The sequence below is a fragment of the Tyto alba genome, unplaced genomic scaffold, assembly GCF_018691265.1.
Source record: "Tyto alba isolate M040663 unplaced genomic scaffold, T.alba_DEE_v4.0 Super-Scaffold_14, whole genome shotgun sequence".
Lineage (NCBI taxonomy): Eukaryota > Metazoa > Chordata > Aves > Strigiformes > Tytonidae > Tyto > Tyto alba.
Window position 1 is genome coordinate 11296839 of NW_024881276.1, and position 27398 is coordinate 11324236.

The following is a 27398-nucleotide window of genomic DNA, read 5'->3' on the forward strand; positions in this document are numbered from 1 at the left end:
GTAATGGGATGGGATCAAAGGAAGAAGAAACTTGAAACCTAATGAAGAAGAAATAGAGTAGATCATGTGAAAAGCAGTTGGATGTGAAGAGATGCATTGGAGGAGTGCAACTTTAATAACTCTGGATAGGTGCATTTAAAATATTCTTATCTTCTTTACAGCTATATTGGCTAATTATGAGAAGAAACAGTGTAACTTGAAAGACAAGTAAAATAAGTCATATCTTTGCATGTGGGGCCAGTAAAACTAAAAATATTAACAGAATTTAATAGTATCTTTTTCTGAACATCTTCCTCAGAGTTAAGATGGCTGGTTAAAATACGCATCCCTAAACCATCCAGTCACAGTTCTATATAGTTATTTTAATTCTGATGGCCCTGAAAGTAGTTATTTTGAGTTTATTACTGCTGACAGGAATAGTCTTTCTGGTATGTGAAAACTTATGTCTATTTTATTAACAACCAGTCTTCACTCTTTTTCATGCTAATCACAAATTTAAGTGAATAGTTTAAGAGCTTGTGCTTTTTTAGTAGTTAGCAAAGAGATGTGTGTCAGTGTCTATTGCTTTCAGAAGCCTGTTTCTATCATGGGCTTTTACTTGATTTACATTCCAAATATGCAGATTTCTCAAAGAGGAGCATTGATCTGAAAACTGAGCCTTGGTTTAAGCATATCTACAATAAAAATAGGTCCAATTAGGCATTTGTATTTTACAAACTTTCCTGTTTAAAACCATAAAATAAGGAGTAGCAGCAACTCCTGTTTCATCTGGAGTACTTGTTTTTAACCTGATAGAAGAATTTGAGGCTTGAGGGTTTTGTGCTGCTCTAGAGTTGCATGTAGTTTCTGTTCAGGAAGGTAACAATGCATAACAAGTGTAGAATGGGTAATCTTTTTAAAGAAAACAGTTTTATTTAATGCAATTATATATAGTGTGTGGTCAAAACCAGTAATTTTAACTTCTGTTCTCTGACATTTTGTGGTATGACATGCTGATGCCTACAAGTTTCAGAACTCAATCTTGAACTAGTGATGCTCAATGTATACATTTATCAGTACATGCATTCTTAGACTATATACTAATTTGTGCTAATTACAGAAACCCATTTTTGGAAAAATTACACCTGACCTACACACATTCTTGTTTTCTAATGGTTCTTCTTTGAATAGGAATCACAGAAAATGTTTTTTACTGTGTAATTTTGTAGTGTTCTTAAGTGTCATTACAGTAGATAGATGGTTTTAATTTCTTATGCTATGCTTTGTCTGTTGTTTAAGACTGTAAAAGAAATCCTGTGTCCCTAGTAGATGCTTATATTGAAACTTGATAAATCTTCTTTTCATGGTTTTCATAGCAAATACTATAGTCTTACAATAATTTATTTATTTGCTAGATAAATCAGATAAATATGATTCTAGAGATGTGGAAAGACTTCAGCAGGATGATAAATGGGTTGAAAATTATCTGATTTGGCGTCACGATATTGTGGATGATACATTAAAGATGATTGATGAAAGCTTGCAGTGGAGGAAAGAATATACAGTTAATGGTAAGCTATGTTATATAATGACTTCATGTTGCTTTCCTGTTGAACTACAACTGACTTCTATGTGTAGCTTAATTAAGCATCTTTTAAAGGTTTTGTAAGTACTACAGTGCTGATCAAGAACTTTTCTGCTCAGTTAAAAAAAATACAATATTGCTTTTTATGTTGACCAGTGCTGTCTCAGTTTTGTGATTCCATATGACTGCTGAAAGGTTGTTTAAGAGGAAGGAAGGCAGTTATCTCTTTGTATTTGTATTTGCTAGAATGGAGTCCTTAAAAAAAAATAAAGGGGGGGGGAACCACAACAACAAACATCTCCCAAAACCAAGGCTCTTTTGTTCATCATACTAGTACTGGTCTGATACGCTAGGTAGAATATATTGCTTTCTACTCTGAGAATATTTTTAAGGTGAGCTTTATGTACAGGACTTCACTATCTGAATTAAAGGATAGAGGAAGAAGAGCTGCAGATAGGAGGAAAAATCAACATTTGCATCTTTTTTTCTTACATTAAGTTTTTATTTCTTCTCAAATAGATCCTACTTTACAGCATAAGAGGAAGAAGATAATAGATACCAAATGAACTCAATATTTGCATTAGTTTAGTAAAGGCCTTGGAAAGTGGTTTATAAAGACATTTTTGTATTTTGTTGCTAGAATTCTGCATTTCTAGTGACTTCTGTTAAGTTACAATGTGATTATTTGTGATTACTGAAATAATCTTTCATTTGGCTTTGCAGACTTGACAGAATCTGTCCTTCCAAAATGGTTATTTGAAAGTGGTTCTCTCTTTCTGCATGGATATGATAAAGAGGGCTATAAATTATGTAAGTTATAAAGAATACAATATTTTCAGTAGTTGATCATTATTTTCTTTCCAGCACTTTAGCATCTATTTTGAAAAAATGTTTTAAAAATAGAATTAGGTAAATGTTGGCAACTGTTTTTACTAAAAATTGAGAAGTTGGTAACTTTGAGTATCTTTGGATCGCGGAAGTGGAATGAGAAGAAACTATCATCAGTCTTTAAAAGTCGTAAACCTTTATCCTAATAATAATGCAGGTTTTAACTTTCCTGTTGAAGTGTATTGTTTCTGTAGCTACTGTGGTGAGTATATAACTAGCATAAATGTTCATTTCTAGCAGCCTGCATACTTGCAGTGGTTCACAGGAGGTCTGCTATGTTTGTTTTGTTTTGTTTTCTGATGTCATTGGAATGTTCAGTAACAGCATGAACATCTGAGAATTGTTGGAGAATGGTCTCAGAGTTGTCATTAGCTTCTAGTAATGAAATAAGATCTTTAGGGAAACAGTAAGAAATACTCCAGAGTATTTTTAAATAGTGTATAATAGATGGTCAGTATTGTTTTGTATAAATCAATCTGTTGTAACATCTCACATATTTACTTTGAAAGAAACCCAAAAATGTAAATCTGAAATTCTGATTTTCCTTGGTTTACCAAGGCTAATTTGTACTTCCAGAAATGCACTAACAATCCAATCTTTTATGGAAATTACTGTTTTAAACACCAATATACTAGTTTTCAAAAAAATCATGACCAGAAAAATACAGCTTTTATTCTATGTCTGTGTTTTATCAAACTGTCCCTTTTCTTATTGTGAGATATCACTGCTGTATAAGAAATTACTGCTTTGTTATGCTTCATGATATTCTCTTTGGCTTTGAGGAAAGTGTTCAAGAATTAGTGGCAGTGATACCTTTTTATAGCATTTAGAAATCTGAGCGTGATTATATTAAGTAGTTCAATTTGAGATGGCAAGCGGGCTGGAGAGTAGAAAAACATGACTTGCATCAGTCCATGGCCTGAGAAAATTATGCAGCTGTTTCGTGACAAGAATGTATAAGTCAAATAATGATTTCTGATTTTATTGTCACTGCAACATAACTAATGTTTCAATTTTCCATACCTGAAATGTTTATTCTGTGAATGTTAACTGGGTCAGAATATCTGACTTGGTATGCAAACTCAGATTGTATTGTAGTTAAGTTCCTGGTTAATCAAAGTTTGAGAAGCGTGTTTCTTGGACCACATGCTCCATTCTCATTTTATTATGTAAAATAGATACTTTATACTTTAAAGAGGATCTTCCAGAATTACTAGTTAGTTTCACAAGTTCTGTGTTTGAACAGAGCTATGTTTTTGAAATTCCGAACTTAAAGCAGCAGGCGAATACTCTATGTTTAAAAAAAGTGTGTTTCTTTACATGAGCCATAAAGTAGTTTTTATTTGCAATTGGAAGTAAAAGACATGGAGAAGAAATCTGTTCTTTAGTAAGACTTCCCAAGTTTCAGGGAGAACAATATTAGAGTATATCTACAATTATTTTCAGGGCTTGGCTCATTTTGGTATTGTAGGGGCACTAAAAATGAAGGCTGCTCTTCACATGGCTGCCCTGAGTATTTCTTTTATCACTTCCCTGTATAATCAGTAATTTGCTTTCAGACACTTTTATAAAGTCTGAAATATGCTACTTTCACTGGAAAAACTTATCTACATTATTGATTTCTTATTCCAGAAGGGTATGTATTGATCTTTCATTTATGTAATGTTGCTCATCTTCTGGATTTTTTTCACTTTATTTTAGAAAGTTCTCTTGCTTTTTATATAATACAATGTGTGTATAAATAGTTTTTCAAAACACATCAACTACAATGCTGTAGAAAACCAGAAAAAGAAATGTAAACTTCACAACCACAACAATACCTAGAATATATGCAGAACATAATATCATATCTGAGGACTGTGTGATTTAGTTTGAAATTATAATCTAGGTAAGTAGTCTTTAAATACATGAAAAGTATTTTTCCACTTCACTGTTTCTTCTGTGCTGTAATTCTTTGTATTTCCAATTGTTTAGAAGTTCCAGTATAAAAACATGGGCAACAGGAGGGGGGTGTGGAAAGGTATGCAGTGGTTTTTCTGGCTCTTCAGTAGCCACAAAATCAGTGGAAATGTAAAATACAAACTGAGATTTTAATAAATTTCAGTGCATCCTGTATAGTTATTTGCATAATGTTTTCTTTTAACTTGGATCTATTTCAATTTTCATGTGTATATTTCTTTCTTCTCACAAGTTTGGTTCAGGGTGAAACATCATACAAGAGATCCTAAACAGCAACTTGAAAAAAAGAAACTGGTTGCTTTTTGGTTAGAACATTATGCCAAGAGAGATCATGGAAAGCCCTTAACAGTGGTATTTGACATGGCTGAAACTGGAATCAGTCACATAGTAAGTATTTTTATTGTCTGATTACTTTCTGAATTACTTAACCTGTGTTCCCAGAAAAAGGGGAGTCCCTGTGCAAACATGCTTTTAGTTTGGTGACTGCGCCAAAGTGACTGAAGCTCAGCAGCTTGGTTTGTCAGGCATCATGGCTGACAGTAGTAGAACTTAGTTGTTAGCACCCAAAAAGCAATAGGCTGAGCCATCTTTTAAGGTGAGTACAGTTGCTGCCATTTCTCCAACAGCTGCTTTTTCATAGTTGTGACCATTTTTAGATGACTCAGCCGAGAGTGAAGGATGGAAAAAGGGGGTAATGGTGAAGCATTAAAACCCTTAGATGCAGTTGCTGAGATCTTGGAGAATGATGATGTGTTCTGACAAGTTGACATCTTCAGTTGACTATTCTGATCCTGGTACTGCCTCTCCATCCTCCATGCTGTATATGGTGTCCCCATATATTTAAATTGTGTTAATTTCTTGAGTCCCTACATGCATCTCAACCCATTGAATTTCGTTGTGAAGAGAAGTTAGCTGGGTGCAAGAGAGCAGTTCATCAAGTAGGCATTGCTTTCAGTATTCATCTTAACCAAATGGAACTCAAGTCAGTCTTCTCTAATTAAACATGTTATTGCAAAAATGAGACCAATATGGTGAGTAAATCTGCATGCTGTTGGTGTACAGTTACAGGAAAAAATGAGTGTCTGAATTTGAAGTGACAGACTTCTGAATTGTAGGCCTGTCTATCAGACTCAAGTTTATACTTCTTCAGGAATAATATTTTCACTCCCCCTTTCAGTTCCTTATCCAACCTGTGAGCTTTACTGAAGACTGCTTCCTCCAAGCTTGACCTTACATAAATGAGAGATTCCAACTTTTCAGAAGAGGAGACCTTTTTCTTAGCGAAAACTTTTATGTATTTCTAGAGGTTTCTTAGGACTACAAAATGGAGGAGCAGTGTAGCTCAGTCACTTCTGTAAAGTGATGATTGTTCAGAAGGTTTCAATTAGATAAGAAAATTCCAGTGATTTTAAGAGTAGTATTTCACTTTTGCCTTGGACATAATTGTAGAACTGAATCACTAAAGAAGCCAAGAAGAATTATACTAATTTTGGAAACGAATCCAGAAAACTATCTCCCATTTGTACAATAACCTACAAAATTTAAAGTTTCTTCAGTTTTAACAACATTTCAGAACTAAATACTTGAAATCCCATATTATAGGTATTTGGAAATAAGTGTAAAAATTAATTTTATACCAATTAGTCATATGTCAAGTCAGTCTACTGCGGGAATTATTTGGAGATTTATTGTAGTTGTATGTAGGGTTGGGTAATTCCCTGCCCAAAGTAAACTTCAGAGAATGTTTAGTTTTAGATGCTTATTGGAATTTAGCAAATTGTTCGTGTATGTAACATGAAACTTAAATATATTTAAGAACTGCTCCTGAATTGATAGTCTTCACTGTTTTAAGTTCTGTGTCTATATGGAAAAGTGGGAGACTTAAAGAATGTGGTTTATGGGACTTTGAATTTTCAGAAGCTTTGTTTATTGTCTCTGGCCATATTTCATAAATTGATCCTGAAAACATTGCTGTGAAATGTTAAAATTTCCTTCCACTCCTCCTCATGGATTGATCTTACTTTAGAAAACCAGTAGTTAAGTGTCTCATTTTTACTAAAGCTTTCACAAGGCATGTAAGCATCTGCTTTTACATGGGCTCTGGAGCTTCGTAGTGTTTGAGGACACTTGATATTTGCTTTTGCTTCAGTGATTCTTGCACACTATCTGAACATGTCGTAACTTGGCATCTATTCGTGTGCATTTCTTTGAGGGATGCTAAACTATACTGAGTTTGTAGTACAGTAGCATCAATATTGTAGCATGTAGAGTGTGGCTGTTCCTAGTATGAACTAGACGTTCAGCTCAGTACAGTATTTTTCCATTGTGATGCAGAAATGCTATTACCTATTTCAGGAGGAAAACACTTGCTGTAGTACAAATTCCTTGTGAATAGTTTTTCCTGATACAATGGTTTTCAACCTACAGAACATACAAAGAAATGCATTTAGTTCACTTGATTAAGCATTGACTTTAGTAAACTTGAGATAGGGATCTTTTGCTGATGTCTGTTAGTATTTGTGTGTTATGTGTGTCAGCACTATTATGAGGCCAAAATAACAAGCTGCTCCTTGGAGTTACTTGTAAATATTAGCTGAAGACAGAATTGCCAAGTGTGCTGTGGGGTTTCTTAGTGGTTTGGGTTTTTCTTTTCACTTCCCTTCCTTTGAGATAGAATTTTTCATCCCAATATTCTTCTCCCTTTTCAACACTCATCAGTACAGTGGCTGATTACACACTGTCATCTGGACTTTTTGTATATTTTCTAGAAGTCTTAATACACCTTTTGCTCCTAAGATTGTTCCTTATTTGGATTTTGTCTTATTAAAATCTCCTGGTTCAAAAGCTGCTCCTGTTACAGATCAGAAGTTTCAGTTAATACCTATGTGAGTCTTTAACTTCACCAGACCTGGGGGGTTTTATGATCCAATTTAGGTATGAGTCTGGGCATCAGCTTGTGTATAGCTTTATCTATGATTGCTGTTAATACAGTAAGAATGATATACTACCACTACCAGTAAAACTTGACCTGTTTAATGGCATGGAATGAAGCTGCAGCTTACCTATTGGTTAAGGTCCTCTTCTGAAATTTGGAGCCGAAATATGTATTTTAAACTTAAGTAAATTTAGGAGTGAGCGTATGTTGTTCTATCTTTTTCTTTAGGTCTGTTTTTCTACTTACTAGTAACTTTATAAGGAAAGTATAAATGCATACCCATAATTTACTACAGGCATCTTTAAGATTTGCTTTGTAGAATCTTGTTTAGAAATTTGAACAATATCGCCTCCTGCATTTTTACTGATCCTCAGTTTACATCAACCTAAAATAATTCTTATTTTGGAGGAGTGAGGGAAAGCAGCAAATAAATGATTTTAATGTAGACAGATGAAAATCTAGAGTTCTGTCATTCCCTTTAGCCGAGTTCAGTATAGAAAAGTACATTTTTAGTACCCACTTACAGGAGCAGAATCTAAGCTGGTTTAGATTGCAAGGTCTCCATCTTGCCTATCATCACATTTATAGATGTAATCTGACTAAAAATCTCAGATTGGCTATAGGTAGAAAATCTGATTTCTATAGAATATTGAAAGTTTTCTTGCCAAGTGCCATGCTGTCCTGTTTTTCTGAAATAGCCAAAACTTGTATCTTGTTCTTACTTGTTGGTATGGCAGGAATGCATTTAAATATAAGCAAACAAAAGTTTTCATTCTCTATTCCAGGCAAAGTGGTCTAATGTTGCATTAGGACCTTGTAGCTGTGCAGTACAGGGCCACAAGCTTTTGAGATATTTTGATAAATATGGTGTAGTTCACTTTTGCAAGGCAGGATTGATGCTGTTGCCTGTGCCTTGAGAGCTGTCTATCCGTACTCCTAAAGATATTGAGCCATGGTTCTGTATAACAAGAAGAAAGGATTGTGGTAATTCCCTTGATGTGAAAAAGCAACTTGATTTGGGTTTTATGGAGCATGTCCTGAAGGAACTTCTTTACAGTGTCTTTGAGACTCCCAGACACACAATCTCAGCAAGTGCTGTCCATAAGTGTCCTGTTGTACAGTCTTGCTTTGTAGTTACTACATATATCACAGAACAGGAATATTTTTTAATGTCTGCTTGTAGCAATGTAGAGTAATTGATGCAAGTTTTAGCATAAAAACTTTGATTTCTGAGTTATTTTCCAGAGTGTGCTTCATTTATTTGTTCCATTGCTATGGACATCTGCTATGTCAGCTTTTATCACTGGTATGCAGCCAGGTAATTATGACAGCTCATGCTTTGTTGCACCAGTTCAGGTAACTAGAATAGATGCAGTTATTGAATGATCTGCTAAAATCTGTACTCCAAATTCCAGACTTCTATCAAAACAGTGGGTCCATCCTTCTAATATCTGAGTGCTGCTTTTGGGTAGATAGCAGAATAAAGAGCATCATCCTTGTTTAATGCACAGGAGATTCTGTTTGTTGCTTGGAAATCTATCGGTGTTTATGCTGTTAAATGAAAGATATTACATTTGGGCCAAGCAACAGCTAGTTGGGATAAATGCATCTATTAAAGGCTATGCTTCTGCCTTTGTAAATATGAAGCTTTTAGTTTCTAGTTACTGAGGCTACTAATAAAGCTTTCAGGTTGTGGGTAATCCTCTTATATGGGGTGTTGGGTTTTCCTCTCTGTCTGCAAATGTTGTGATAGTGTGTTTACTGTAGGAGCCTGTTCCCCATAGCATTTTTACTGTTATGACAGGCTTTGGATCCTCCATCAGCAATATATTTTGTTCTGTTTCTGAAAGTAGTAGTAGTGGTCACTTTGGTTAGATGGGAGGGGGAAAGTATGAGTACTCATGACAGGCTTTCCACCTAACCAAGGTACCTGATTGTGTTCAGGTAACTCTTATTTTTACAGTCTATAACTGTTTCACAAGATGCTTTTTTTTTGCCTATTACTGTGTAGTCCTGTTATACCTGGATTTTGCAAGGGAGACTTGGCTGTACTATTTCTGTGGGGCTGTTCATCGAATGGAAGCACCCTGAAAATGGGTAGTATACAAGCAGCTCTGGAGTGCTGCCTCGGCCCACAATTTATCTGTATACCACAAACTAATACTAAACCCAAAAATACTCTTAAAAGGAAAAGTTACTTTTTTTCCCCTCTAGAAGATCCTGAGTGTATTATTGAAGGGAAATTTCAGTATGTTTAGTGCTTTCCCTTATAAGGCTTTAAGATCATCTCTCAAGCTTCTCTGGTGCTAAAGGCTTATTTTTCCTGTATCTTTTCCTGTACAGCTTAAATACTGTTGGTACTCTGCAGTAGTTTAGATACCTCACTTACTACATTGATAATAGGTCAGGCTTCTTCCTTAGATCATGAAGCAAGTTTGGCCACAGTCCTGTAGCAATTTTAATGAAGTGAAAAGTGCTGCATTAAGTTTGGATGATGTTTGTAGTATGTGTAAAATTTGAATGTAGATAAGTATCTTGTGCTATTCAATAAATGCCTTAGCTTAACTAAGCCTGAATTTTTAATGTTTTGATTTACATTATATTTACTCTGCGCTTTTATTTTAGGACTTGGATTTTGTTCGGTTTATTGTCAACTGTTTTACAGATTATTACCCAAACTTCCTTAGTAAGTACTGTATATTAAATCTTAAGCACTGTAGACATGTGTAGTAGGAGCATGTCATATTACAGATGATGGGGGAAACTAAGTCTCTTTGCATGTGCTGTATGTGGTAACTACACGGAGCACATGAATGTTACAGATTCAGAGTATTTTTGTACTCATAAGTCAGCACAACTTTGTAATGTAAATAAACTTTACATTCATCAAAAATCAATTGGCTTTTCCTGAAATAACAATTTAAGGCATGTTTTTACAGATTTAAAATTTATATAAGCATCTAGTAGAATTGAATTGGCCTGTATTTTCCTTTGCTCCTTGTGTAGAAGCTTTGTAAACTTGCGTGACAGTTTATATCCCTTAGGAGTCTTTAGGGGACAAAGAATGAATGGCTATAGAAAATTTTAGGGAAGAATGGTTTACTCTGAACAGGAATAAAAAGTGTTTGTGATTTTTCTTCACTTAGAAAAACCTTCATACCTGCCTGCTAATTTTTATATGGATAGGTTAGGTCACCTTAAATGAGTTAAATTTTATGTGAAAATGAGTCTGAATATTGAAGTTCTGTACAGCAACTGCTTAACTCTGAATATTAGATTTCAGCTTGCTGATCAAAGTTCAAAACTGATCAAATATCAAAATTAAAGGGAAGTGCAATGTTATGTTTTTGAGGTTTTAACATTCAAGAGAGAAATTTTGGGACACTTCTGAGTCAAAGTACTAACTTTTCAGATTTTTCTGAAGGGAAGCTTGGAAAAAATGTAGATTTACAAAGACTCTTCCTATTTGCTTCTTTTAGAAGAAGGTGCTGAATATACCTGTTAAACTTTCCATTCAGTAGTTGCTTTTCTAGGTCAGGTTGAGATAGTACCTTTCTCTGCCTTGTTTGGGGAGATTACTACTTAGTAACAAAAGTTAGAGAAGTAGTATCCCGGAAGTGTATAAACAGTGTGTAACTTAGGATTTTAGCTGTTTGCTTAGAAAACAGTTCATAAAGTTTTAATATGGTAATAGAAATAGGTTTATACATGTTAAAAATAATTATACAAAATTGCTTCTATAGGGAAGTGAACGTGGAGGTTTCTAAAAATGAGTATTTTTTACGTGACCAGTATTGCTGTGCTTCCTCTTAAACAGAAATATGTATCACTTGGTATTCAGATTATTTCCTTTTTCTTTTCAGCAAAGATAGTAATCTTTGAAATGCCATGGATAATGAATGGTGAGTAGTTGTTTAGTTTTGGTTTTTATATCGTGATAAATTTTAAAAATTAGTAGGATAAATAGGAAGCATTTTTCTGTTCTGTGTAGATACAGCTGAGTGGTGGAATTTCTTAAACATGCATCTTTAAATCTGTTGATTTGTAGGCCACATGCTTTTTTTTTTCCTTCTAGCACTGTATTTTGGATCACACTTTAGTCTGTATTAATTCTGTTATCTTTAAAGCTTGGGAGACCTTGATAAATACTCTATTCTTTGAATGTTTCCAATGTAATCCTTTCAAAGCTAGATCTGCTAATGATTTAGGAATACTAATATCAACAAATGATGGACACATTACCAGCCAAAACAGAATACACAATTTTAGATGCCTGACACTGGACACTGATAATGTTCCATGTGTGCACTTCAATAATTATCTTTCATTATAATGTACAGGATAAACATGTAATTACTGTATTTTTACCATATGAATACATATTTTTATGATGGCTTTATATTTTTCTGTATATTCATGTTTTACCATCACTGAAATAACTATGGTGTTTGAAAATACACAGTAGATCTAAACAAGTGTCCTTTAAAGTAACAAAATGGAAGAGTGTATATGTATCTTTCCCAACCTCCCTCCCTCAGGTTTAGAAATACAATTGGGTTTACCCCCTCCGTACCTGCTGGGCTAAATTCTAAGACAACAAAGTTGTCACTTACTAAATCAAAGATATTCTTTCCATGGAAGTATATGGTCTATCTGCATTCATCTACAGAAAAGTATATGTCAATAAGGCATTTTCTCTGTAAAGTCTTTTCCTTACCTGTTTATCTTCATAATAGATACTTTCAGAAAAGGTCCTGCCATATCTTATGGAGTGTAGCTTGTGTTCTGTAAGGTCTACTAATACACTGCAAAAAAAACCCTTCCTGATAACTTCGTAACTTTTTTTTTTAAAGCTGCTTTTAAAATTGTGAAGGGTTGGCTTGGCCCAGATGCAATAAGCATGCTGAAGTTCACGAACAAGAATGATGTACAGGAATACATCAGTGGAGAGTATCTGCCACCTCACATGGGTGGAACTGTAAGTATATTAACCCTTTGTAGTCCTTCTGTGATATTGAGACATGCCTGTATAAATTACCTATATGGGGTTGAGAGCTGCAACTTCATGGATGTGAGATTTCTTTAAAATTGTTCTGCCAATCATAATTTGTAAATCATCATACCATAAAATAGTTTAACTTCATCAGAATTTGATATCTGGCAGTCTTAAATACAGAAATCATTTTTCTGAATCATTCGTCTACTTTAAGGTCATTGGAAACCACTTAGTTTTTCAGAACTTTAAAAATAAATTCATTTTAAGTGTAAGTCTTCCTTGTAGTCTTTTTTTTTTCTCCTACCTGATGAATTGGAGAATGCGTTGGTTTATGAAACAAGTTCTGTGAACAGAAAATGGGGTTTATGGCCCTCAGTTTTCATCCTGCTCTGAAGTTATAATTCAAATGTCAAAATAAGACAATCATATTGCTCTAGAAGCAAGCTAATTATAGGCAGTCTGAAAAATTAGGCTTTGGTGCTCAAAAGCCACTCCCTAATTATTTTTATTTGGTAATAAATGTATACTAAGTCACAGTTTTTGTGGACTCACAGTCTGTTGTATCCCACATTCTACCATTTCCAGCTGTAGGTATTGATGGTGGAACAGTTCAGTTCTTAAGGCATAGATGTTTCTGGCTAGGGAGATTAGTTGCCTCTTCAGTAACATTTTGTGCGAGACAGATGAGATGTACATGCAGTGTACACATTGATGCACGACACATACATACAGTAAGGTTTTAGTTAGTGTATTTTCCCAGTTTTCCTTTGTCAGAGATGGATTTAACCAGGATGAATTGCTCAAGATTCCCTTCTCCGCTGGTGCCAATATTGAACAATGTGTGAAGCTGGAAGGTTGTGTTCTTCACCTGGGTATCTGAATTAATAACCCATAGCTTCTTTTCTTGGAATTATCTTTTTATAGGTCAGGGGCCTCAAGTTAAGACATCAGGCATTTTGCATGTCATTCCATGGCCGCAGTGTACATATAATCTTAGGAAATATCACTACCATGATTAAGATACCTCTACCACAATTGCTAAACATAGTGTAAAGTCTCTACATCTGCTATAAAAAGAAATCCATTAGTCTACAGAATGGATGTATCAAGCATTGAATAAATCTCTTGTTTACCTGTGAGATTTTCACCCTCTTAGTAGATAAACCCATGTTACTGAACATTATGGACTGTGATTGGGCAGTGTGGGACTGAGTTGTCCTGGTGAGATTCTGTTCAGCTGCTGAAGCTACCCGGCGTTGTGGATTAATGTGGCCAAGTGAAATGCGCAGCAAAATTAACATCTCTTTATTAAGGTCACTTTGCCATATGCCTTGCATCATATGCTGGAAGGGAGTGAAAAGGCTTTTTATCAGTTTGGCTAAGGGTAGGCTAGCCAGTGGATACCTGTTTCATTCACCTAAAGGTCTACGACTGCTTCAGCCTGAACAGGAGAGATTGTACATTAGGAAAATTATAGATTAGGAGGAAGTGTGCTGTTTTGGAGTTTCTTTCAATGGCCTCATCTAAGGTTTATCATTTTTCCTAACATCACATTACTCTTTGAGAAAACATACTTTCTTGTGGAGAACTCCCTTGAAACACCTTTTTTTTAACTCCCTGATGGTATCATAGTTTGGGAACTATGGGCATGGCTCAAGTCTGCCTCAGAAGTCAAAGCTATGGTATTTTCTACCTCCACTGAAAAACTGACAGACTAATTTAATTTACTTGGAGTTTAAAACTGTTTGAAAGTGCAGTAGGAACAGAGATCTCTGTTTAAACACTGTTTCTAACATTAGAAGTAATAAAACTATTTTGAGAATGTTAAGAGAATTTCTGGTTAGCAAAAGCTGTCTTTTGCTGTCTTCTAATAGAAAAGATACGTTTACTGTAGAAGCATTGAAAACTTAAGTATGCTGCTTCTACATTTCTGAGGTGTCTTAAATATGGTCTTTAAATTGATTTGGCATTCCAAAGACTGAGGTCTGAGTTAGAGGATATGTTAAAGGTCCACATGCTAGGTTGAATTTGAAGCATCGTTTGGGTCTGTACCATTTGTGTGGGTGGTTTTGTTTGTTTGGTTTTTTTTTTTTTTTTTTTTTTTTTTTTTTTTTCATAAACTGTGGCTATTGAAGCTGAGAATTCGGTCTCAATAGCTGTAATAGCTATTAAGCAGATATTCTTTATTCAATGTGTCGGATGCATAAGGGATCATTCCTTCTAATGTGTGCCACACCATAGTGGAGTTTGATATTTATACACAATTCACTTACATATTCATGTAAATTCTAAGAACCAATTACAATATTCATTACTTTTCCAATAAATCATATGTTGCTGCCTACTTCTGCATACGCACTACAGTCTCTGGGTGGTCTTCTAGGACCTCCAGTGGTCGTTTACTTGATCACCCTCATCTTCATCACAGTGTCCTTTCTCTGAATTTGGTTCTGTCTTCCCCTTTCCCTTACAAAACCAGTTGCATCTGGTAGTTCTGCAGGCTTCAGTGTCCTTCTTCCATTATCTTGTTTTTCCTAGATAGGAGTGTACCTAAATCACGTAAGCAGACAGGCTCAAGCCTGTTAGTCACAGGTAGGGTGTACCTTATTCCTTCGTTAGGCAGATTCCTATGCAGAACTACGAACAAAATATTATTAGATTGTCCTGTAGACAAACCTTGCCGCTACTGGGAATTTGTAATTTTCCATATATCTTTCCTCTTCACTATGATGAAACTAAAATATGAAGAAAAGTTTTTCAACACTTCTGCGACATGCTTCAGAAGTAGCTGTCAGGTTTTAAACCATGTTTCTTAGAACTAAGAACAAAACTTCAGCATTAAGGCTCTGAATGCTGATCCTTGATAGACCAGATTCTGTAGTTCTGCTGTGACTATAAATAACAGTAGTTATAATTTAGTGGCTTCATTGGGTGACTTTATTTGTCTATTAGTGATGATAAAATAAAAACTATTGGTAGTGTCAGCTTTCTGCACAGGGGTCCAGCTTAAAATTGTTAAATGAAACATACAAGTAATGTGAAACAAACAAATTTATAGTATTTCAATTTAAAAAATATTAGATAAGGTACTTTTCATCCTCCTGAATAACTGGTCCTTTAAAAATCTCCTTATGTTTTAGGATTCATTCAAGTACAGTTATCCTCCATTGGTTGATGATGATTTTCAAACTCCCTTATGTGAAAATGGGCCCATTACTAGTGAAGATGAGCATGAAAGTAAAGAAGAGATAGATGCGGACACCAAGGAGTCTGGGGAGCTGAATGATGAACAAAATCTTAATCAGAAAAAGGTATCTAACTCTGAAGTTTGAGGCAAGACTAGTTAAATGGTTACAAAGTGGGACAGGAAGTACACAATTTTTGTTTCTTGTCTGGCTTTTACTTTGTGTTTTTTTTTAAATCTTCTTTTTCTGCCCTCCAGCTTAGCAAAAGAACACAGGAAAACTGAAAATTTTTGATGTTATTTCAACCTTGCTTCTTAGTCTGTTAAGACCAGTTTCATGCTTCTGAATGAGTAAAATATGTACCAAATATTTAGTGTATCTCTAGAATATAGTGAATTGTACAGTAAAATTTAAAACACTTCTCTTGTTCTCAAAGGTTATGCCTTTCTAGTTGGTTTGTTTTTAATCTTGGGTTACCAGGTGGTGTACACCTTAAAATACATCTAATTTTCACAGGTGTTTAAGCCAGTATATACATGAGAAAATATTAACAGTTAAATATTTATACTTTAATGGATATTAATTTGCTTTATTAAATTATTGATAAAAATCTCAAAATATAAAAGTTTTCATTTAGTCTTAGGAGAGTTTGTATCCCATATCTGTTAATCCTGTTTTACAATATAATCTTCCTGCAGTGGTGTTTATCTAGAAATATAAAAGCATTGTTTTACAGAAGTCCATATGAAGTGATATTTAGGAATATGCAGTGATAGTGGGTATATTGCACGTGAAAATAGTAGGAAAAAAATCTGAAATTCACCACTCATAAATTGGGAGTATGAATTGCAAAACTTCTGTTTAATGGAGTAGAATACTTAATATTACACTTAGTTTCATTTACTGTTTTAAGTTTGTCAGAATAACTTGAAACATATGGTTCACTTAGTCCAGCTGTTCTTTGCAACTTTGTCAGCTATTCCAAAAAAAAAAAAAAAAATTCACTGACCTTAAGGTCAAAAGGGAGTATTACATAACCATGGTGACTTCCTGACCATTAGACTCAGTAGCTTGTTTTGGTTATAGCACATCTTCCAAGCTCTGATTCTCAGATATGGAAACATGGAGAATTCCTGTTCAGTGTGTGAGTTGTCTTTGGTGCTAAATAGCCTCTGAGTATTTATATTCAGTTTGCTCGGCTGACCTCAGCTTTCTACTTAAGGTATTTTTTTTACTTCACTCTTAAAAATAATGATTTGGTTTATGGCATTTTCTCTTATATACAGTATAATCAAGCTGATACTCAGTCTTTTCAGTGAACTAAGATTGACATTTATGCTCATCATGTATCAATATTAAGGCATGTTTAAGGCCTTACCTTTTAAAATATTTTTAAATTTCAGACTGTATCTTGTTGGTACTGTTTCTGTAAAAAGTAGATTATTGGTTTGCTTCAACTCACTATTCTTCTGTTCACATATTTTAAGAATAATACTTGCTATTTCTTCCACAGCAAGTATACCATTGTTTGCCTCTTCAATCTTATGTTCTTTTCCAAAATGTGTTTTTCAGAAACACTCCCTTATTGTCTCAGAATGGTTGGCTTTTCTTATTTCCAAGTTAATTATTTATTAGTTGACTCTAAGTATAAACGTTCAAATATTTTAAGGCCGGGGGCTGCCCCGATAGCCCCCTCCCCTGCCACCAAAAAACTCTACCACTCACTCAACCCAGGACAGCCAGCTTCCAAATTAACAGATTTCAAGTGATCTGTGAGATATTATTGTCTCCATTTACTGCATTACCAGTCTTCATATGCAGACTCTTGTCTTCACTAAGAATTATCTGATCTATTGTGTGTGTATATATATGCTTCCTCTTATCCCATAGAAGGGCCTACTTCTTTCCACAGAGTAGAGGGAGCCATGAGTGATAAGTTTGATTAGTAAGTGTCTGTCTTGTAGATGCCTCCACCTTTACTCTGTGGACTATTGTAATATTTTCTCTGGTAATTTTAATTACATTTATGTAGAATAAAGCCCCACACATAATTACTGCAGTGTATTTACACATTAACCTTTTACTATGACTGTAACTATAAAAAAATCCAAGTGCTGTGTGGTTTCTTTTTATAAAACCTACTTCCTATAAAATTTTGTATTCCTTTCATTCCCATACTTCAGATTTACATAAACTGAATTATATTCATGTCTTCTCCCTGTATTTTAAGTGGAATAAAAACAAGGCTCAATTGTTCAGCTAGCTGATCTCGAGTCATGATGTCACTAATTCTTTCAGTCTTCTGTATTTCCTGTTGCCCTATTTTGCACTTAATTCCAGAGTTCTACCATTTTTTTTTATAAGATGTCCAGGCCTGCTGACCTATATTAATGTAATAGAGGAAAATCCTCAGAACAAAGATATCTGCAGTTTTGGATGTACCAACTCAATCAGCATTATTTCTTTTAAGTTCTCCAAGACTTCAGAGTTCCATCTAAAACCAGTGAAGATACGTTTAGCAGCTCTACAATAAAATAAAATGTGGAATTGTTGCTGTGTTCTGTTCAGCATTGCAGTGATTGTATTGGGGTGTTGGTTTTAATTGAAAATTTTTGCTGTGGAAGAATAACATCAATGCTTTATAATCTTAAATATTTGAAGTACTAGAGCTTAATGTGTCGGGAGTTTTCAAAAATAATCACCTTTGGGCATCAGGAAAATACATGGGAAAAACAAAGCAGAAGTTTTACTTCATGCACGTTCAATACGTAATGTAACTTTTGTAACAAATCATTCAATGGACTTCAAGAAGCTTCAGGGAATTAATACATATGAAGTTTGGTCTGTAATATAAAAATTGTTGAAATAAGCCTCCTCATTCTTTGAAACACCTGCATGATTCTTTAACATGTGTAACCTGGGTTTCTAGGTAATGATTATAACTGTCATTTTTACTCAGATGAATTCTATAGAACAAATTTCCAAATCAGAGGAAACTGACAAAACAGAGATCAAACCAAAAAATGCAAAGAAAGCATTAAGCACTTTTAAAGGACCTTTATTACATATCAGGTAATCTTCTTTAATTTTTTTTTACAATGTGCCTTGAACACTTGAATACGGAACTAGTTAGTTTTCAAAATATTTTTTAGACAATTAGAGGAAAACAAGTTAAACATTCTTTTAAGAATTATTTTTAAAAAGCTCAAAGAATCTTTCTGGTTTTACATGTTTTTAGTTAATATTTTGATGTCACTGTTGGCATGCTGTTTGTACTAATTAGTAGGTCTACACTTCACAGAACTGTAGAAGCATTTCATGGTTTCATTTATATTGAGAAACTGTCACTGGATTTGGTTAAACCTTAGTTAAACCTTTACTTATCTGTAATGAGAGCAGCGGTTTGACATTGATTGCATTGGCTTAAACAGTGCATTTAGTAAGACAGATTTCACTGTTAAGTCTTACTTGAATTCTTTTAACTTGGCATAAAGGTCTACATTAGTAGTTCGCACCAATTAAAATCAGTGAATGGGGTCCAATTTATTTCATGTGGGAAGTGCTCTGTATAAATGACATGTCTGCTCAGATTTTTGTCATCCAAGATGCTTACATCTCGCAAATAATCTGTTTTTATCATTAAACTAAAATCAAATAGCCAATATAACTTTTTCTTTTCACTGCCTTTTCAGGTTAAGATTCTTGTTTAGATATTGATTTAGATGTTAACTATTATTTTCACTTCCAGTTTGCTATTAGATGAATGAAGAAAATATCTAATTTATAGGTAATTCCTTAGCTAATTTTGTAAGTGCTGTACTGAATTAGTTTTGGAATGAATTTGAATAATGACATGCTCATTAGCATCAAAAAATATTTTGTGTCAAATTTTCCTGGTTTTGAACTGAAAATTATCTTTAGTCCTTTTGTGCACAAACCTCCTCTATATAGACTTACTTCTTTGTATGGCAGGACAAAGGCATAGACTGCAGAACTGTGATTTTTATTTTTTTTTGAAGAATGTTTAAAATTTTCCATGCAGTGGTGATCTTCCAGCCACTTCCAAAAAAAGAAAACAAACCACAGTGAAAAAAACCCCCTCAAAACCAACATAAACCACAACCCTACAATCAAACAAAACCCTAAAGTAAAACCAACACCCAAACCCCCCCCACACCAACTGCCTTCTTTCTCTTAAAATACTTCAAGTTTACCCTCAATACAAATGCTGGAATTCATATAAATTACATGAAAGAGTGAACTCATATGTGTGCTAATACTTGTAGTCTTGCAATCATGGAAAATAAAATACTGTCTCCCTTGTCCTTGCTGTTTGTTGTTTTTTTTTTTTTTTTTGTTTGCGTGTGTTTTTTAAGTAAACTGCTGAGTGTATGTGCGGTTGTTGCTCTATAGTAATACTCTAATTGTAGAATCTAGAACTAGTTTTTGTTTCCCTGGAATCTATCTTAAGGCACTGAACTGAAACTTACTCAACTGATAATATATAGTGCCCTCTAGTCACAGCTGCCTATCTCAGAATATTAGCTCTGCCAGTGTAATTGGGTTGTATCTTTGATCCCAGCCTGGAGCCTGACAGGGAGCTGAGGCACAGCAGCTCTGGCACCATGAAATGGCCAAGGACCTTTCTGTGCCTCCCTGCCTGCTGCTTCAGAGGACTTGGTGGGGCCTTCTTAGACCCCCTGCAAGGATATTCCTTACCTATCACTGCTTTGTACCTGTTGGCTCTGGCGTACAACTAAACCTGGCTACTTGGGCTCTTCGGTTGTCTTTGTAGCCATGCTCACTAGTCAGCGCTCTCCCTGGTATGGACCGCTATTGCATTTTTCCTTGCATACCTTTCTGTGAAAGACTGGTCTTTATTCACCTTCCTCCTCGATAAGTGACTTTAGTAAGACAAAAAGCAGCAGTTCACTTGCACTGTTTGGCAGTGGTATATTTTGAGATGAGAATTTCTAGTACAAGCTGAAATTGTTACACACATCAGAGTAAAGGAAGCAGCGTTTTTGTAAAAATGTAAAAGTTTGGGTGTTCATTTAAAATGAAATGCCTTATTCTTTCAACAACCACAACCCACCCACCCATAACACTATGACTGGTTGATTCCACAGACAACAGGCATACAGCAGTATTTTTTTTTTTGTTAATAACCCCATTTGGTGGCGGAACAAGAAAAATCAATCTCCGACAGAATGTTCCTTTCCTTGAGCTCTTTTTGTGGCATAGTTTGGTACTAGTTAATGCTTTTCTGTCTCATGGTTCAACTTGCAATTTCTATAACACACAGCTGCAACAGTATACAGTATTAAAATATCCAAAGTACTTTGTAACTCCACTCCTTCCTTTCCCTACTGTTGTTTACTTAAGTTGAGACTTTGGGAATCAAAAAAAGCTGAGAGGAGAAGGGGATACAGTTGCCCTATTAATCTGTTTTAAACCCATCCCTTTCTTGCTTTTTGCCTCAGTCAGTGCACTTCTTCCATCCCCACCACCACAAAGAAAAAAAAATAATTGTCACGTGGACTCTGATACAGTGTGAAACACACACATACAGAGTCACCATTGGATTCTGCCTCTGTCACGGGCATTCAGGCTTGCCCTGCAGCACCAAGGATTTTTCTTCTTGGCTAATACACCGGTTTGTTTTAAGAGAGAGAAGAGAGAAGAACTGTTACTGTAAATGGAGGTCTTTTGAGGAGGAGGTCAAGCTAACATGAAATTGGCATTCTGAAAAGGGATTAGAAAAAAATATAACACTTTTTTTGAAAAATACTTTCTCTTAAAAGAATATGCAGTTCTGTAGTACTGCATAGTATGGCAATTTTTTGCATATTCCTGATGTGACTTACTGAAAGAAAACAGTTTTTCACTTCACTTGAGTTTCTTCTCAACTTGTAGTATATGAGCATGCCCTATTTTTTGCCTAGTAGTGTTCATTTGAATGCTTATTCCAAAATGAGTCGTGTTAGTTTGATATGGTTTAAAAGATTTCATGCATGACTCCCCTAGTTGCACAAGAATATTAAAAACAAGCAATAATTTTATTTATGCATGTGTCACCATCAGTATGTGAAGACTGGCTCATAAGTACAAGTGAATTTAGCTGCAGTGGTTGAAATGATTGCCACTCGCAGATACCTGCTTGCTCCTCTTACATGTGCACTATACCCATTACAAGGATAGATACATGAGGTAGAAATCACTCCCTGTCTGTGATACCTCATATTCTTTAATATTACCATAAATTAACAATGAGTGAGGCTTTCCCTTAGCATACTGCTCTAAGAAGCAGTGGCTGAGGTGACTATTTAGCTGTTGGCTATTCCTGCTGTTGCAGGTGGTCGTGCTCTTCCATATGGAAGAAGTCAAGGGCGGTAATCAGCTGAGGCACCTAGGTCCACTTGTAGTCATGAGTCAACCCTAAGCTTCACTACAAAATTTCTGCATTTTGTTTTCACAGCTTTTTTGTTGAAAAACTATATAGTGACTGTAGCTGCAGGGTTAAAAGTATTTTATTTTCCTGTAGATGTGGTCAGATTTTTTCTATGATATGTTGTAAAGATAATTTGAAGAAACTAATTCTTTTTAAATTTCTTATTAGCCCAGCAGAAGAGCTATATTTTGGATCCAAAGAAACTGGAGATAAAAAATGTTTGATAGTTCTCACGAATGTCACTAAAAACATAGTAGCTTTTAAGGTAAGTATTTTTATATGTGGCCTGGTTTACTTTACTAAACATGTAACTTGTTCTGTGTAAGGAGGAAGAAATACTATTAAACCCACTTTCCAGTCTTAATTTTTTATTCTGTTACAATGTTTAAAGCAGATCAAAGAAATCTGGATGAATTTATGCCTGTTATGTACCACCCCAAAGGTGATAATGAGTAGTACAAATCTTTGGAGCATTGACTGGAAAAGTGCTATGGTGATGGTTAGTTCTTTAGTGAGGGTCTAATACTTACTGAAAAAGAAAAGTCTGAGCATTGAAAAGTCATCTTTTTAGAATTTTTCTCCTTTTTAAGTCTTTTCTTGGAACAAGTTAGTAATACTTCAAAATGATATAGCTTCATCTGCAAATGTCATCATCAAAAGAATGAATGCATTTATGTTTCCTTCAGAAATACTGAGTTGACTTGCATCTTGATTTGGTTTTCCACCACATCTTTTGTGTTCTTTCCACCACACACAAATAACTAGTTTCTATGCTTTCATATTAAAAATTTTAACAGATAGTCTTTTTGATATTCTTGGCCCTTTTAAAATACGTGTATAAGAGAGAAAAATAACATTTTCCAGAAAAGAAAGGATGGAAGTGGTTGAGAGAAGGGAAAAAGTGAAATACCAGTATCTGATTACTCCTACAAAATAAAGTATTTTAAAGACTATATGTATTACCGTGTCTTAATATTTAAGTTTTTGGCGATTTTAGTAATTACAGAATGAGGGAGGTTATGAAACTATCAGTTTGTGCATGCATTTACTATATGCTTGCTTGGCGTTTCTTGTTTATAGGTGAGAACAACTGCACCTGAAAAATACAGAGTAAAACCCAGTAACAGCAGCTGTGAACCTGGCACATCATTGGATATAATAGTTTCTCTTCATGGTGGTAAGTAAAACCTTACAGTAGAGTTTTTAAGAAGTCTGGACAAGTTTTATTAACAGGCTGATGCTCTAGATACTAACATTTGTATGAGCTTGCTGGGGTGTGTGACTGACACACATGTCTACTTGACTATTGTATTAAGAATATTACTATTTTTTAAAAAAATACAGATGTCAGACAGCATGTGAGTATACTCACAGCCTGTACTGACTTACTACTCCACTTAGGCATAAGCAGCTGTTGTCTGCAGCCTGTTCTGTTTCTTGTATTCTAAAAAAAAAAAAAAAAAAAAAAAGTCACAGTGGCACATGTCTCACTTGTGCTCTGTTACAGTGGGAATTTATCTGCAGTAAGTCAGTTTCCTAAGTTGTTGCGAGGACAGATGAATTTGCTGGAGAATGCATTCTTTACAAAATTCTGGGTTGTCCTTGAATCATTCAGATGAAACTGGTTCTGTTAAACCAAAAGTGTAAAATTTTAGGAAAACTGTAATCAAAATTGTTGAGCTTAAGAGAATTATTTCATTATTTTTATTTCTAGTAAGTCAGTGTCTGATGTCCTGCAAAAACAAGCTCTGATTTTAAAACAATTTTGATCAAAAATGCCTCTGTACAATTTGTAATATTGCCTTTTTATCAAAGCACACTTTTGCTTGTTTTTTTCTTTGGGGACAGGTTTTGCAGCTTCTCTGCAGGATCGTTTCCTTATAATGGCAGCAGAAATGGACCAGTCCTCTGGAGCAGGTGTACCAGAACTGACTCAGTTTTGGAAAGAAGTCCCTAGGACCAAAGTGATGGAACATAGGTGAGCAAGTTTTCTGTTGTCAGTGGGGGTTTTTTAGCCATTATCATTTAGCTGATTTATAGCACTTGCATATCAAAATCAGTGACGGAATCTCCAACCCCAGTTGTGTGCTTACTGACAAGTATATTGCTGAGGTTTCTGCTCTGATTTAACTGATTAGAGGTGTTTTTAATGCATAAAATGTCATGGTATTCTGCATATACTGTTTTTACTGTTGTTGTGCTGGTTAGGAGTTAAGTGGAAGAAATGTGAATGGATATGACAATGCACACGGACAGTAGATTATTTTTTTTTTTTAGTAAGAATGTGCCATTTGAGTTTTCTAAAAAGAAACAAGGAAGGAAGACTTATCAAATGCAAAACTTTAGACAGTATTTTCTTTCTGCCAGGGAAAATCATAATTTTGCAGAAAATTTCTATAAAACCTATCACATGTTCATATGTCTGTTTTCCATATTTAATGATGAAAAAATACCACTAGTAAAATACATTTCCACGTACAGTTTTAAATATACCTGGTACTCTTCACTCTCATCCATTCACATTTGATTGTATCACTGTACATTTCCCAGAAAAGTTCATTGTAGTTCTGTTTCATCTAGAAGTCTTAGAGCCATGATATCAAGATGCTGTTTCATCTTTAAAAAAAGTAATTTGATTGTATTTTTACTTGCTCCTTGTTTTGAGGAGAATCTTTTGGAACTCCTCCATGGCCAAAATGAACATAGAAGTATTTTTGAGACTTGATGCCTAAGTCTGCTCTATCTTTGCTTCAAATGTTTATCCCTTACTTTCATATTAAACAAATCTACATCATGTGAGTGACCTTAAGCTTCATTGCATAAATGTTGCCATTTTTTCAAATGTAGACCGTGAAACAATAGGGAGAGATTATTTGATTACATTAAATTGATTACCTGCAAAGTGTGCCTTGCACTTATGTTACCGATGAATACAAAACTGTCCTTTCCTTTTTTTTATTAAACCTAGATTAAATGTAGTGAAGAATATAATTATTGTCTCTTTAATATTATATGTGCAAGTACTTTATCTGAGGAAGCATCTTAGATTTTATTACACGTATTTGTCACTGTTTCTCTTTTGTCTTTCAGGAAAAGTTTTAGTGTTTCTCTTTCCTTAAAATAGAAAAATGCCTTGGCCTGAATTTAACCATTTCTTTAGCAATTAAATTCATTCCCAAGCTAATTGACTTCCATGTTATCAGAGGAGCTTCTGTTGTATTTTATAAACTCTGTAGGATTTTACTACCTTCAGTTGTGACTTGAAATTCTGTTCCTGCATTTTCAACTGTGGAAGAGGTAGACTCTATAAAGAATGTTGTTGCTAGTGTTTAAAATGGAAATAAAAGCTTTAGATTTGTTTGCTGTTCAATAAATTGTTGCATCTCTGGTAGTAAGTATTTGACAGAATAATCCAGTGCATCCTGTGCTATGAACTTCAAATGATGAAGGTATATTTTAACTGAGCATGCAGTTAATTTTGATCTTGCTTTCTATATCAAAAGCTGTCAAAACATAATTGGTGGACCAAGGAAGCCTTTTCAGACTATCATTGCAATAATCATTTAGAAAATTAATGACGCAGAACAGATGATAAAGTGCATATAATAAGTGTTAGATGGACTGGTTACTATTAATTATACAATGTTACATTAAATTTATCATTTTTGGTGAATATTTTTTTCCCCTTTCGCAGGCTCAGGTGTCACGTTGTAGAAAGTAGTAAGCCGTCTTCTCTGACATTAAAAGAGAATGCATTTAATATTCCAGCAAAAAACAATGAAGATTTACATATACAGGTAATAGTGTATTCCTTTCTGCTGAATATTGAACAAAATTATAAAATATGATAGATATAAAAAGAATTTGTACTAACCTCTTTGCTACTTTGTAAATTATAGTATTCTAAAGCTCAGTGATTGAAAGTAACTAAATCAGTGATAGTGATTTCATTACTTTGTTGAATGGTAATGGTTTAATAAAATACTACTTTCAATGCAGTTTGCTTATTTCTCTCGTGTATATTACAGATATGGGTATCAGTGAGCCTCAGCGGTATCTTTTGCTTCCTAGTGTAAAGATGTCACCTGCTTGATATAGGCGATATGGGCTATCCATAACTTAAGATTTGAAGCTCCTTTAGTGGAACAGATTCTTGAAGTATGTAGTGATAGAAGAGAGGTATCACTAAGAGAAGTCTTTTTTATTTTTTTTTTTTCTGAGCTTATAGTTATTGGCTAAATGGCTCTAAAATAACAAGTACTTTCACATGCAGTAATTCTAATGTAATTAAACTGTATCTATTTTCAGCTAACTCATTTACTACAAATTAATAAACGACTTCAAGAGCAGATTGATCGCTGCCTGTGGTTCCAGCAGTTGTCAGTTGTTTTATCATTACTATCAGTTACTGTTGTTGCCTTCTGCTTCTACCTGGCGCATACCCAGAGAAGCTAAAAGGAATTGCTGTGCACTGGATGTGCTGCCTACTATGGTTGTTTGGAGTGGAAGAGATTGCAGTGCTGCACTCAGATTCTGGAACTGCCAAAATGAGGTTTGTGAGCCTACAACAACAAACGATGATACAATTTGCTGGGGGAAAAAAAAAAAAAAAAAAAGAAAGAAATGAATGACAGGAAAGGAAATTACTGAAAGTTGACAGAACAGGGCATGAGGAAGATGTTAGAGCTAGGATCTCTTTTCACTGTACAACTCAATAAATACTACTGAACTGGAAAGAGGAAACCAAATATAACATAATTTAAATCTGTTTAAGTTTTTTTTCCTTTATTCAGCTACGTTAAATACAATATTTAATTTTTTCATATTCATTCTTGCATTCTGAATTACTCTCATAGAAGGTACAAGCAGTCAACTGAGTGTATTCTAAAGATGAACCTGTTCATTAAGGAAAATTTACAGAAATTATGTAGTACAGGCAGATTTTTTTTTTTATATATAATTATGTGCATGCACATATAAAGGAAAATGTTAGTAATTATTTTGGTAATTCAGGCTTATTGCTTTCTTTGGTTAAATTGGTTATTTTTGTGCTTTTTCTGAATGAAAAGTTACTGTAAATATTTCCTACCAAATAACATACAGCCATATTGACCAGGAGTATAACCCTTGTTTGATTCCAAAGATACTAATGAAATAATTATGATGAGACACTATTCCTATTCTTCTTTGGTTTTTTTTTTTTTTGAACGCAACTCGAAAGGAGCATGAGTTGACTTTTGATGACCTATTATTGGTTCATAAAAAGGCTAATAAATAGTCAATTTAAGAACTTATTCTAAGATGTGCAATATGCTTAAAATACAGATGAATTTATGAAAAAAGCAAGTCAAGTCAGATTAAATATTGTTGAAGGCAACATAAAAGTGTTATATCTGCCATTTCTCAGAAAATGTTGTGGA

At 34.5% G+C, this 27398-nt stretch overlaps 1 protein-coding gene across 3 annotated transcripts in view; it reads left to right on the top strand.

The window, feature by feature from the left end:
- Positions 1–26633, top strand: part of MOSPD2 (motile sperm domain containing 2) — a 34406-nt gene extending 7773 nt beyond the window's left edge. For all 3 annotated transcript variants that reach the window (XM_042788571.1, XM_042788572.1, XM_032983888.2), the window contains 13 exons: positions 1395–1550; positions 2288–2374; positions 4644–4798; positions 9972–10032; positions 11210–11248; positions 12200–12324; positions 15483–15653; positions 18487–18599; positions 22147–22243; positions 23059–23155; positions 23827–23956; positions 25673–25775; positions 26287–26633. In XM_042788571.1, coding sequence (XP_042644505.1) covers positions 1395–1550; positions 2288–2374; positions 4644–4798; positions 9972–10032; positions 11210–11248; positions 12200–12324; positions 15483–15653; positions 18487–18599; positions 22147–22243; positions 23059–23155; positions 23827–23956; positions 25673–25775; positions 26287–26433 — 1481 coding nt within the window. In that variant the 3' untranslated portion in view covers positions 26434–26633. The remainder of the gene's footprint in view (positions 1–1394; positions 1551–2287; positions 2375–4643; positions 4799–9971; positions 10033–11209; positions 11249–12199; positions 12325–15482; positions 15654–18486; positions 18600–22146; positions 22244–23058; positions 23156–23826; positions 23957–25672; positions 25776–26286) is intronic.
- The last annotated feature ends 765 nt before the right edge of the window (positions 26634–27398 follow it).